Source organism: Zootoca vivipara, chromosome 2 (assembly GCF_965207765.1).
Source record: "Zootoca vivipara chromosome 2, rZooViv2.hap1.1, whole genome shotgun sequence".
In the NCBI taxonomy this organism is placed as follows: Eukaryota; Metazoa; Chordata; class Lepidosauria; order Squamata; family Lacertidae; genus Zootoca; species Zootoca vivipara.
This window is the reverse complement of record NC_142584.1, coordinates 81,311,588-81,325,708: the sequence shown is the minus strand read 5'-3', so window position 1 is coordinate 81,325,708 and position 14,121 is coordinate 81,311,588. Positions and strand designations below refer to the sequence as shown.

Genomic DNA, 14,121 nt, shown 5'->3' with positions numbered 1-14,121 from the left:
GGAAGAGGAACCACTGTAGTACTCAGATACCATAGCTGCCAACTTTTCCCTTTTCTCGCGAGGAAGCCTATTCAGCATAAGAGAAAATCCCTTAAAATAAGGGATAACTTGGCAGCTATGTCAGATACCTACCCCACAAGTTGATGCAGGAGGGCACCATGGTCAAGGGTATCAAAGGCAATAACATAGTGCGATAACATTGAGGAAGCATTGTAGTATAACCAATGAAGCAGAACGGGTAAGTCCAGTGTAACTCCATCCTAATATATGCAGTTCTGTACACCTCACTTGGCTGGAGTTTCTGCACTGCAAAATTCGCACTAGTACGAATTTCAGTTTGCGTATTGACTGGGAAAGCGCTGACTAGCTATAGTCTCCTTGAAATGCAAACTGAATTAAATTGCTCCCCCCATCCTCACCTACAGCTAAGCCATCTTTGCTCAAGACATTTTAAATATCTTAAATCATTTTTATTGTAAGCTGCCCAATCTAGAGATATAGTAAGTAAGTAAATAAGCAAGCCCTGTAGTATGAGCGCAGCAGGTAGGAAATGTCCTGTTATGTGTTGTGTTTTGGCACCATCTTCTGTGATTAGCTTCATAGCATCTAAGCCCTGCAACTCCCCCTGCCACCCACTTCCTTGAGGATCCTACTTGTCAGTAGGATGGGCGAGCAGCTTCCTTGCAGCCTAAATCCCCCTCCATCCATGTTCCCAGTAACCAGAAAAAGTCCCCTCACCTCGTTGAAGTGGGCATCCTGGGTCGCTGTCAGGCCAAAGCCATGCTGCCTGCTCTCAAACGCCATCAAGTGGGACAAAAGGCGATAGGTGATGTGAACGTCATTGCCGAAGTAGCGCTCCATCTGATCGGTCACTGCCCGCAGTTGGTGGGCCAGCTTCTTGGCTTCTATGGTGTTCAGTTCCGTCTCATTCCTTTCCAGACCTTCCAGCTACCAACACAGAAAACAAGGGAGGTGGATGTGTGTGGGGGACCATGCAGTGCCTCTAGGAACTGAAACATAGCTCCTGTTTTTGAAGAGGCACAAATCACACAGGGAGGAAAGGGGCTTCTTATGTTGCTGATGAAGTGGTGTGGATTAGAGATCACTGGAAACCATGAAACAGAACTAGCTAGAGGTGAAACTGCCATTGTGTCCATGGCCAAGTTCTAGCATTTATTGTGTCAATGGGGGAATGAGAGAAGAGGAACATCTAGTTAACAGATGGTTCTGATATATAATCCCCCGGGGGAAAAGGAAGCAGAAAAAAAGAGAGAGGGGGGATTTTATGGTAAAGCAATAAAAAAAGGTAAAGGTAAAGGAGCCCTGGGTGGTTAAGTCCAATCAAAGGTGACTATGGGGTTGTGGCGCTCATCTCGCTTTCAGGCCAAGGGAGCCGGCGTTTGTCCACAGACAGCTTTCCAGGTCATGTGGCCAGCATGACTAAACCACTTCTGGTGCAATGGAACACTGTGATAGAAGCCAGAGTGTACGGAAACACCATTTACCTTCCTGCCACAGTGGTACCTATTTATCTACTTGCACTGGTATGCTTTTGAACTGCTAGGTTGGCAGGAGCTGGGACAGAGCAATGGGAGCTCACTCCATTGCAGGGATTAGAACCACTGACCTTCCGATTGGCAAGCCCAAGAGGCTAAGTAGCTTAGACCACAACGCCACCCACGTCCCTATCTCTTAATAATATATAGCCTTTAACACTTGCCAACATTTATCCTCACATTTCTGTACTTTATCCCCATCCCCACCCAGCCACCCTGCTTTTCTCTATGAAAGAGCCATATGGATCTTAGGTAGAACTACCTATGCTAAGCTTCTTTACCATGCTTGGTGTATATGATGTCATGTAAGCAGGATGCATAAAGGCATTTGTTTCTATAGAGATGGGAGCAGATTCCCTCTTATTGATAGGGTGGTAGAAGCATCTATCTAAGTATTTGGCTAATAGTAGAACAATGGAGGGAGGAGCTTCACTGCAGAGAGATGGGGTGGACAGAAGCTGATCATTCTGCTTTCCTAACGTTCAATTAGCTGCCTTTTCTAATTCCAGGCAACTCAACTGGGTGGTGATTGATCTGACTGGATGGCACACAGTTTATGGCCTAGTCAGTTTCAGCCCTAAGGGGAAGTTTTGCACTTTGAATGCCCTCGATGAGCTACTCAATTTAGTCAGACCTCAGCATCCTTTCTGCTTCAGAAGTTATTGCTGTAGAAGCCACTGCTTGCACTGTCACCTTTGCTGTGGGTCAGCAAAATCAAACCAACAGATTTGGTGCCAGCTTTTTGCAGGAACGGGTTGAGAGTTATTGCACAAAACAGGCCAGGAAAGTTTGAAAACCACTGTTTTAGCATAAACGTAGACATAACACTTGGGAGAGAAGCCATGCATTGCTGACAACATTCATTCTGAAGCAGGCTGTATGTGTGCAGCCCATAACACACATTATCTGCTGCGCAGACATCCCAGGGCAGTCAGTGTAGGCTTTGCACAGATACTGTGTTGCTTATGCAGCTCAGAAATACCACAGCTATGAGCCAAGCAAAGCCCACACAGACAGGAGACAGACAGACAGACAGACAGACAGACAGACAGACAGACAGACAGAGAGGGTTACCAATGCTGAGAGCTCCTTGAAGGCAGGTGATGTGCAGTTGAAGAGATCGGGTTCCAACCAGCCTCTTTCCTCATTGCAGTGCCGAACTGCTGCACCTAAGAGAAGGAAGAATGCCTAAGTTAAGAAATGAATGACTGAGGAGGACATTCCCTGCAGTTGCTGCTGCCTCCCACTAAGAGATTGTCAGGGCAACAGCATCATGCCAGGTCAGGCTCACTGAACGAAGCACTGGCAATACCATCAACATCAACAAGAACATCAGCATCAGTGAGGGAACAGATTCAGAAGAGGCTGCACAGACCCTACATTAGCATCTATGAGCCCTTTGCTAAGGTCACCACCCTGATTTCACATTCACAAATTTGAATTTTGTGAGAGTTCTCCCTCCCCCCCAAATGCTTGGGTTAATTGTTTTCAAGCTGGGCCTGAAAGAACTCATCCGTCACAGATTCTCTGTCATGTATCTAGCACATCACATGATATTTCAGTTACCCCATGAATGGACAGATAAAAGCTTTTGAAGGAGAGGAGTAAATATTATGTTGTGCAAACCCTTATCAAGCTCAAAAACAATTTCTGATTTGGAAGACTTTCTGGACTACTGTAAGAGTCACTTGAGACGACTCCACAAGGAAGGATCAATGCACAGCTACAGCAAATCAGAACTGATGTAGAATTAAAATTTTATTGGCGAAGCTAATAAAGCTCATTATCAGCCTCTGGCTGTATGCGGTCCTTTCTGTTTTTTTGCCTTGTGCACTCCTGAGAATGAACCATCTCTCACTGTACGCCTGCAGAGCCGATCAAACAAGGGGAGGTAGTGTTGAATCATGATAATGATTTGTCAAGCGCTACTGGGAGGGAAAACAGCTCTCCAAACTGAGATTGCAAATTTTTTTTGAAAAAATGAAAATGGAAACTGGGATAGTTCTCATACAGACATCCAGTAAGTTTGACCAACTGGTTGTATGGGACTTCAGCATGACTACGGTAGGTTTCTCTGGATTGGGGCAAGATTTTATTCCCTTATCAATTATGTTTGCAGCACTGATGCTTCTTTGACAGTGACCCATTTGGTAAGGGAAGTTGGGGAGGACTCTAGAGGGTAGGAGGCATGTACAAACATAGGGAGAAGGAAGGAAGAGATGAGGATCTGAGTGAAGTATGAAAGATCCACACCCAGGACAAGTAGGGGTGGGGATCCCTCACCAAACATCTTTTGGGAAAAGGCAACAGCTCAGTGGCAGGACATCTGCTTTGCATGCAGAGGATTTCAAGTTCAATTCTCAGCATCGCCAGGTAGAGCCGAGAGATTCCCCTGTCTGAAATCCTGGAGAGCCGCTGCCTGTCATTGCAGACAATACTGAGCTAGATAGGCCAAAGGTCAGACTCAGAGCAAGGCAGTTTTCTATGTTCCTCTTAGATTTTGAGTGACAGCCAGATCAGATGTTATAGGCCGACCTTGGAGCATGGTGAAGTCCCCCCCCCCCCCAAAAATTTATAATTTGGCATAATATTTGGATTGTTTGATGATTGAATAATATGTATAATTCAGAATATACGATGTGGTTTGATTGGATTGTTAAAATGGAAATTTTAATAAATATCATTATTATTATTATTTTTTTAAAAAGATGTTGTCTTGTTTGGAGAGACAAAAACGGAAGATGACGGAAGAGGCTACGTGGACAATTTGGAGCAGAAAAATGGTAGGCATTAATTAAACGCCATCTTTCCTCCGCTGTTTCTCCACTCCACCTCACCTCCTCCACATCACAAGCCATTTTTCAGTGGGGAGGAGAGGTCTGTTTGGGGCAAAGTACACATGTTTGCACATAACATCTGGTTTAGCCCCGACACGCCACCTGCATGTTTTAATTTTTTCTGCAGCCCAAAGGGCTAAAGACAACCCAAAGGGCTTTAAGTCAAAGAAATGTGACAGTCCCAAATTGTGTTTAAGCCACAGAACACTGCACTGGAGTGCAAGGTCCCACCATTTGTGGCACCAATCACAGCCATGCAGCTTTCTAGAACACTTGAATTGTCACCAGCATCACAAAAAGCCAGAAAACCCACACTACCAATATCTATACAGAAGTGATATAGATATCTAGTGGGAGCATTAAGGCATCCTTAATGCTATATTCCATATCACAAACAGCACTGACACCATTATCAGCATGACCTGCGCCATCTGCCATCCTCACCGGTGGCACTAGAAGTGTGTTCAGCAATGACCTGAATGGGAAAGACACCAGCAAAGTAACAACAGCTGTGATCTCTAATAGTTCAAAAGCATGGCGGGTGAATCTGTCATCTTTGCTGCTTTGCAAATGGGGAGGGGAAATGAAGTTGTGGCAGGGCCTGGATTACGTAAATCAATGCTGGAGTCAAATGAATGCTGCTCCTTAGCAAGTATGGGCTTCTATATCTGAGCTGAGATCTCCTGTGTTGAATAGAGTGTCCACAGTCCAATCAGCTGAGATGCCCCAGGCAGTCCCTAAAGCTTCCACAGTGGAAGGCTACCCATTCTGCTAGCTCAGGATTCTAGGCTTAATTCTCCATACGCTTTCTTGCTCTCAGCGAGAAAGTCTGGGAAGGTCCTTTCCAAGGGCTAGGATATCATGACCCCCGCATATCTCTGTTGCTCAGCTGGTCCATTGGGGTGATGGGTGGATTGTCCGGCCCTCATCTGTTGCCTGTAGGGCCAGCTATTACTACAGGCTGCATGGCCAACACTGTACTGCTCCCTAAGACACCCAGTGACCCAGAACATATATAACCATCTTCCCTGAATCAAGATCTAGGGGAACCTGTCCTGAGTTTCAGCAGCAGCCAGAATTACAGCAATGAATGTCTGGCTCTTGTGTCAGTCCTCAGCCCCTTCTCAGAGCAGTGTAAAAAACTGAGGGGAAGCATCAAGGAAAAGGTTTGAGCAGTTAATCATGCAAGGCTCTTGAGGTTAAACAACAATAGCAAGAAAGCAGTCGGCCTGCCTGAAGCACAAGAACTAGAACCCAGAGATTGTACATGTGGTGTTATAAGGTGGGGTAGAAACTGAGCTTACTCCACATCTGAAGGCAGCCCTGTTTAGGGAGGCTTTTAATGTTTAACAGATTATTGTATTTTATTCTTCTGTTGGAAGCCTCCCACCTAAGACATTTAAGCAGACACAGATGGAGGCTGGTGCCCATTGGGATGGATAGGGTGGAAAGCAGGGAGGCAACATTACATGTAACCACAGCCAATGATAGATGGAGCCTGCTCTGATTTTGTCCCTATCATCCTCCACCTTGCTGAATGCTACAAGAGCAAAACTGAGACTAAGGAGGAGCATGCTGACAGCCAGTGCCACCCCCTCAACTAGTTGTAAGTAAGTAAGGAGGCAAGTACGTGGGAGCTGGCTAAGGGCATGCAAAGTTTGGTGGGGTAGTGTCCCATCTGCCCAATGGACCAGCCTCCATTGGTATATACCTAAAAATGTGAAGGGTGAATGCAGCAGCTGAGGGTCTGCAAACATGTGTATTTATGTATCTTCATCCAGTGAGCCAGGACTGACTGCATCTCCTTGCTGAGAGCACACTTGGTAAAACACGTGGCATGGCCAAGACAATAATTAGCAGAAAGCAAGAAAGCCAACACAGCAGGCAAAAACCAAGCTGATTTCTTTTGTTCGTACTTGCTTTTGCCAACACATGCTCCATCATCACTACCATCACCATCATCATCATCGTCACCGTTATTATTATTATTATTATTATTATTATTATTATTATTATTATTAAGTCCTGAAACTGATAGGTGGAAAGCAGGCACAGCCTACACCATTGGCTGTGCTGGCTTTCCACCTCTCAGTTTCAGGACTCATTGGTTGGTAGGGACGGTTGAGGAATTCCTCATAATTCCTAAGAGAACATCAAGGCAGTAAGCAGAAGCGGAAGCAGGTTATACAAGCACAGAGGGAGTGGGAGGAAATAAAAAGGGGGAATTGCAGGCCATTTCCTGCAGGTTAGTGTCTGGTGAAAGGCAAAGAGGCTGAAGGGTCAGGCAGGATTACAAGGAAATCAGGGCCAAGCGAGGCAAGAACGAGAGTGCCAGCAGCCCTTGCAGCTGATGGGGAAAGTGTGGGGTCCAGCGGTGTCTCAAGCAGGAAGCAGGGAATGGAGAAGCCACACAAAGCAGCCCTTATAAAGCAGGTGAGAGGAGGAAAAGAGACAGCAATAGGCCTTACCTGCACCCCGCAAACCTGCACAGGTGGAAGAGAAAGAAACGTAGAGAAAAGGGACAACATTAAAAGTTCTAAAGCAATGCTAATGCACTGTGAGTTTCCCAGGACAGAGTCTCTGCTGAAAGGCAACTGTGCAGAAGGTTCCCACTCCTGTGTGTGTGTTTCGATCCTTTGCTTTTAGGGTACTAGAGGTCAAAGAGAACAACAACTACCAGACCTTTAGAAGGCATCTCAAGGCAGCCCTGTTTAGGGAAGCTTTTAATGTTTGATGGATCTCTGTATTTTAATGTTTGATGGATTTCTGTGTTTTAGAATTTCTGTTTTGTTGGAAGCCGCCCAGAGTGGCTGGGGGAACCCGGCCAGATGGGCGGGGTATAAATAATAAATTATTATTATTATTATTATTATTATTATTATTATTATTATTATTATTATTATTATTATACCACACAACTTATCCAAAGAGTATATTTGGATTCAAGCAAGCAATGGCTTAAACAAAACAACGGTGCGACTCCTCCCCACCCCCTATCTGTAAACATTCCAAGGCAACCCATCTCCTTGAGCCTAAAAGACAACACTTCCCCAAATCATTCTGCCAAATGCTGTGCCTCGATCAGAGCATCTATATGTGGGAATGGGTGGGACAGCCCAATGCCCTGCAACCCACTCCCCCACTATGGACAGCAGTAGTACAAGGCAGTGTTAGAACTGATAGGTGAGAATGGAAGGGTAGCACATTTCAGATTAAACTTGAGGAGAAACCTCCTAGTGGTAAGAGCAGGCACCCCCCCAAACTTCAGTCCTCCAGATGTTTTGGACTACAGTTCCCATCATCCCTGATCACTGGTCCTGTTAGCTAGGGATCATGGGAGTTGTAGGCCAAAACATCTGGAGGGCCGCAGTTTGGGGACGCCTGGGTAAGAGCTTCCTAGTGGACAGGTTGCCCCAGGAGAGGATTGGCTCTCATTTGCTGGAGGTACAGTATTTATTTGTTGATCAAATAAATAGTTGTGCTGGTGCAATGGGGCTTCCTCCCTCTCTTCTCCCGTGTGCCATCCATGCACCCCTAAATTGGCTCAGGAGGGTTGGGACCCTCCCCAAAACAGCACATGTGGGGAAGAGGAGAGACTGTTTTGTTGGGCAAGCAGAAATGCTTGCGCTGACTGAGTGATCTCCTTAGCACCTTTTTGAATTCCACCCTACATTTCTCACCTTTCCACCCAGTGGCAATCAAGGTGGCTAACCAGAAGAATTCAAATGCAGTAAAACACACTAGAACAGCAACAAAAGTACAAAGGAAAGCACAGCAAAAAGAAGGCTAAGACAATGCAAAACAACCACCACCTGTTAAAAGCAACATCAATATATTTACAAATCAGCTTGCTGGGTGGCTCTCTGACAGGGATGCTGTGGAGATTTCTGCACTGAGCCGGGAGTGGGAGATTGGGCTGGAGCATCTCCAAAGGTCCCTTCCAACTCAATAATCCTGAACACTGGCAGCATCACCAACACATTTCTATTTACTGTCAGAAATAATCTATTGCCAGGACAACAAACATCTTTGATCCAACAAACATCTTTGATCCAACATTGGATCCAAGGCCCAATGTCTTCAAAATGTTATTGATAACAATGGCTCCTAGAAATAAGCCAGGACAGTGTTGGAAAAAAGAAGACAGAAAAGATATGCTTTAGAAGAAGGGGGACTAGCAATGACTTGGGTCTGCTGAAACCAAATAGGACAGATCCAGTCTGTCCATAAAGTCATCATCCTGCAAGTGGAAGCACTTACCCAGTGAACCTTTGGGACAAGGCACCACAGCTGTCAAGCCAAACTTGGTTTGAGGCCACCACACCCCAGATCTCAAAGATTTAGGACAGGCATCGTAGAGCACTGTGAAGCCAAACACAGAAACGTAAGTCACAGGGAGTCCAAGGGAGGGGTTTTATTCCACACAATGCCTCGATTGAAGACAGGGAGGCCTTTGAAGAACTCTCAAAACTGATCAGTGTAACATCGAATAAAATAAAACATTGTCTAAAATGAAATTTCAATTTTCAATTGTATTTAATAGCTTATAAAGCACAAAAAGGAACCTAGACCACAAAACTACAGAGGCAGCAGATTTTATGCACATACAGTGGCCTTGTGAGAAAAATTACTGCAGGGGATGATGCAACTCATTAAAGAAATATTAGGCTGTGAACTGCTGAAGGGACCCAGAGGGGCAACTTCCAAATCCTTTGCAGCATAGACCTGAGTTGTGTGATACAGAATCTGCGCGGAGTTGTGTTCTGCCGAAAGAATTTAATATGGTACTTGGGCAGCAGTGACCAGGAAGCCTCTATGACTGATAAATGTCTCAAAGATGGCCATGCTAACTAATTATGTTAAAATAAGGAATGAATAAAGGTGGGAACGAGGTGATTTGCATTTAGTCCTGGAACAAGATAAGAAATGATCCAGTTCCCCTCAAATCGGCTATTACATTTACCTGACCCTCTGCAATTTATCTGGACTTCCTGAAGGGCCAGAAGCAAAAACGGGCAGAGCAAGCCCAGCTCTGAGGAACAGACAGCTACAGGTGGAGCAATCTCCCCAATTTGACAGGGGAGAGGAGAGACTCCCTCAGAACTGTTTAGAAACGTGGATGCCTACTCACCCTGGCACCCGCTGGGTGTCACCTCGGCAAAAGGGCTGTCGCAGCTGTTGCACTGCCGGCCAATCACGCCAGGCCTGCAGTGGCACTGGCCCACTTCCTGGTCGCAGGAACGGGAGGAGGAGCCGATGGGGTAGCAGTCACAGGGGAGGCAAGTGTCGCTCCCTTTGGGGCGGTAGTGGAACTCCTGCAGGGAGAAGGGAGAGGGGCAGGGGAGGCGGTTAGAGAGCTGGGTCACAGGAGGAGAAGCGGGGCAGCAGGGGGAGCGAAGGGCAAACGAGACTGCGGGCAAGAAGGGAGGGCCGACACAAGGGAGCCCAACGAAACAAGCAGGAGAAAGGGAGCAGGGCCTGGTGGGACAAAGAGAGGAGCACTGTTAGGGCAGCAGAAAGCAAAGGCTGGCTCAGCCCAGTCCAGCAAGTCAGTCAGAACAGGGAGATTCTACACGGGGTTTCTCCAACTTGGGTCCCCGGCTGTTGTTGGACTACAACTCCCATCATCCTTGACCAATAGTCCTGCTAGCTAGTGATCAGGGGTGATGGGAGTTGTAGTCCAACAATAGCTGGAGACCCAAGTTGCAGCCAGTCAGCTTGGGGACTCTGGTTCAGGGTCCCAGGGGCTCAGAAGGTTCCTTTGCCGACCTGATCCGGCTATGCTGCTGGGCTCTGCCCTGCCCTGCCCCTGGTAGCTGCTTTTGAGTGAGAGCCAAACTTGACTGCACAAGTGGGTGTGGGTGTTAGTAGGGGGGTGGGGTTGGCAGCACTGTGCCAGCCCTGCTTCCTCCATTCCAGTGCTGCCAAAGTGCTTTCGGCCATCTGATGACGCAGGGTCCTCCCAATCCACCATGCCTAGTGGGCGCCAGAGTGAACAGCAGCTCCTCAGTTCCTTAAACAGCCTCTAGCCTGGTTCAACCACTATTCCTAAGCCTGTAGCGTTGGGTTTGGGTCAAAAGTGATGTGCTGATAACAGGCAAGAAGGCAGGCGGGGACAGGTATTGAGAGAAGGAAATGGAGGACTCTTGCCAGGTGGCGCATAGAAACATAGAAATGGGAGAGACCACAAGGGCCGTCTAGTCTAACCTCCTGCAATGCAGGAAACTTTTGTCCAATGTGTGGCTCAAACTCAGGACCCTGAGATTAAGAGTATCATACTCTACTATCCCAGCAATCACACAATCTGTATTGATTTATTTCCCACCGTCCCTCCAAGGGGCTCAAGGTTGTAACATGGTTCTTCTGATTCACCCCACCGTCCATTTATCCTCACACCAATCCTGGAGGGTAGGCTAGACTGAGTGAGATTGACCAGGCTAAGATCTCTCAGGGAGCTTCATGGCTGAGCGGGGATTTGAACCCTGGTCATCTCAGGTCCGAGTCCAACACTCTAACCGGTATGCTGCACTGGGTGAGGGAGACCTGAGAACAAAAATCTGGAAATGCATGAGAATGAATATCAAGGCGAGGTTTACATTCCCATAGCTCGGGGCAAGCATTATGACATTGCAGAGCCAGGAATGGGGTTGAAAGGCTATATTGCGGGTGGGGTGGGGGCAAAGCGAGTCAAGTGCTTGCTCAGATCCTAAGGGGGAGCAAAGCCCCAAAACATTTCACAGAGAGAAAGAAAGCTCCGTTTTCTTACCTTACAGCGACATTGCCCATTGGTCTTATTACAGTCTGGGTCAAATCCTTTGGCTGCATCGCAGTTGCAGGGCCCACATGTTGGATTCCCCCACCAGCCCTTGGGACATTGCTGATCCATCCTGCAGAGGGAAAAGTCAGATGGATCTCTGATGTTATACATCCAACACAGCACAGCAGCCATCTTTATCAGTCTTCCAGGAGCTTGATCGCCTTTTTGTTTTTCCTCTCTTCCCGAAATTGCATAAATGCGGGTAGGGGCTGTCGGCCACCTGCCTTGGTGGGTCACGAATTGTGCGGGCCTGCCCCATCTCACACTGATATGCTCAGATCACCTCACTGCTAATTAGCCATGGCCAAATTAAGCTGCTAATCAACTCTAATGGGAGGAACAAAATGATGCACAAAGAACGAAATTCTCTGGTATTCCTCCTCAGTGGCCTATCTGTTAATGACTGGAGTGGAGGAGACCAAAGCAATAGGGAAAAGAGCTTTACCTAGGCCCATAGGATGTTGAGAAGTACGGAAGCAGTCCTGGATCTTACCTGTGCTCACAGTATTGCCCAAAGTGATTCTCTCCACATTCACAGATATAGCCGTGGGGAGCCCCAGGCTTCCGTCGACACACTGACTTGTTCTTGCAGGGGTTCAGATGACAGGCGTCAACGCAGTTGGCACCATAGTAACCTGGAAGGACAGGTTAGAAGTAATGTTCTAACTGAACCCAGCGAGTTTACTAAGGTGGAGTAGATCACAGTGCCAAGCCCTTGTCAATTCTCCTTTTCACCCACCCATCCAAAAAGAAAATCCTGCAACAGAAGAAGCCAAAGGCTATGATTGAGGTATAGGGATTGTGCAACTCTGCTTGATTTACACACCTTTGGCTGAAAAATTTGGCTTATTTGATCACTGAATTGGGAAGCCCCACCCCACCGCACCTCCACACACACACACACACACACACAATGACTGGGCAGCTTGTGAAAATTATGGTTGAGTGATCTGTGTTGCTTGTGCATCTCCTACCTGGCTGGGTTAGGGTTAGGGCTGGGGTTAGGGTTAGAAGAAGTGTGCATGCACACGAAAGCTCATACCAATGACAAACTTAGTTGGTCTCTAAGGTGCTGTTGGAAGGAATTTTTTTATTTTGTTTCGGTTAGGGTTAGGGTTGTGCATCTCCTACCTGGCTGGCAGACGCACGTGTAGCTTTGCCACTTGTCCTGGCACAGACTGTTGGCAGGGCAAGGGTTGGAGTCACAAGGGTTGGGCACAGTACATCCTGCTTCCACGTTCAGAGTGCTGCTGGGCTTGGGTAACGCCATCCCTGTAGCTGTGTCACCTAGGCGTACTCCCTGAAAGCCAAGTGAAAAGGGGCATTATACAGGATCTCTTTAGGAAAGCCAATGGACCATTTGGCCAGCCTCTCAAGTACTAGCGACTGTTTTATACAATTACCCAGTAGCCTTTGCCAAGCTTTCTCTTCCCTTATTATCAACTATTCAGGTGTCCTATAGAAAGCCGCCCCCACCACCTCTGCCCACAAAGAGTGGCAGTCCCTACAAAGTAAAAAATGTGTGGCTTGCGGCACATCCGTACTATAGATTTAAAGCACTCTTATACCACTTTAACAGTCATGGCTTCCCCCAAAGAATCCTGGGAGCTGTAGTTTGTTAAGGATCCTGACCTCCCAGATACTCAATTTCTAGCACCCTTAACCAATGAAGGTCCCCAGGATTCTCCATGACTATTAAAAGTGGTATAGTGATGCTTTAATGTACGGTATGGATGTGACCTTCTGGCTTTGCGTTTCTTTGTTTTCTTACATTTCCCATTTGTGAATACTGCCTGCCACAGAATCAAAACAGAGAAGGTTTGACATTTGGAAAATTGTCGGGACTTACCTGGATGCAACCCTCCAAACCGTGATGCACTTTACCAGACTCCAGGATTCCCCCAACATGGAGATGCTTCACTTTCAGGCCATGTAGCTCATTTCCAACAACTACAGTGTCCTGAGAAAAGAAACCCAACCAATAGCATTTTCATACTTTACATGTTCTAAAAAGAAACTCTCAGCTATAAGGCAGAAAGAGACCATTAGTATTGGTCAGAGAGAGAAGGAAACAGGCAACAAGGTTCTGCTAAAAATGCTCAAAGGGGTGGAAGAAGAAGACTCGCAAAATGTGGATCATTTGTGCCACTGGAGACAATGTGCCCCCACCCTCAGGGCTCACCTGGTAAAAGCCAAAGTCCAGGTTGAGGGTGATGATGTAACGTATCTCTCGACCACTCCGGACGTCCTGTAGCTGTAGCTGGAGGTCGTGCCACGTCCCATCACTCAAGTGCATCTGATCTAGGAGGAGCTTGGTGGTGCGCCCAGAGCCCCTGTTCACCATGAAGGAGAGCAGGCCAGAGTCCAGCTAAAGAAAGGGCAAAGTTAGAATGGAGCAGATTCTACCCAGGGAGCAAGATCCAAGAAAGCTCAGAGAGAGGCTGGTAAGAGATGGATCCAAGGGAGATTTCCAAAGGCCAGAGAGGCCTGGAGGGTGGAAGGTCACAGTCAGCCCCTGAGATAGATGATTTTTGGTTTTACAGCTTTAAGTGGAATGAATACCTCTCACAACATTTGCTCACAGCACAGACGATAGGCTTGTGGGTACTGGGAACGGTACCTGGCAGAGTATGGTGGTGTACTGGCCAGCATGTGCCTGAAGCAGCACTCCATTCAGTTTGCGTGTCCGGAATGCCAGGCCCATATACCAGGGGGTGGAGATCTTCACTTCATTCTTGAAGTCCCAGAAAAGGATGCTGTTGCCATGGAAATGGTGAGGGTGATGCATGGCTGGGAAAGAAAAGAGGAGCCTCAGAACAGATGCTGGAGATCAGAACAATGTGATGAAGCTTGTGGCGGTAGATGCCCCCAAGCCCCCCTTGCTTCCTTCACTTCAATGAATTTTGTGTCA

At 47.1% G+C, this 14,121-nt stretch overlaps 1 protein-coding gene across 1 annotated transcript in view; it reads right to left on the bottom strand.

The window, feature by feature from the left end:
- Window positions 1-14,121, bottom strand: part of CELSR3 (cadherin EGF LAG seven-pass G-type receptor 3) — an 86,692-nt gene that overhangs the window by 17,353 nt on the left and 55,218 nt on the right. The window contains exons 9-19 of the mRNA XM_088662324.1: window positions 13,831-14,000; window positions 13,393-13,578; window positions 13,060-13,170; window positions 12,342-12,510; window positions 11,704-11,845; window positions 11,160-11,280; window positions 9,525-9,708; window positions 8,654-8,755; window positions 6,862-6,876; window positions 2,631-2,725; window positions 739-948 (exon numbers count right to left, since the gene is read on the bottom strand). Of these exons, the coding sequence (XP_088518450.1) occupies window positions 739-948; window positions 2,631-2,725; window positions 6,862-6,876; window positions 8,654-8,755; window positions 9,525-9,708; window positions 11,160-11,280; window positions 11,704-11,845; window positions 12,342-12,510; window positions 13,060-13,170; window positions 13,393-13,578; window positions 13,831-14,000 (1,505 nt within the window). The remainder of the gene's footprint in view (window positions 1-738; window positions 949-2,630; window positions 2,726-6,861; window positions 6,877-8,653; window positions 8,756-9,524; window positions 9,709-11,159; window positions 11,281-11,703; window positions 11,846-12,341; window positions 12,511-13,059; window positions 13,171-13,392; window positions 13,579-13,830; window positions 14,001-14,121) is intronic.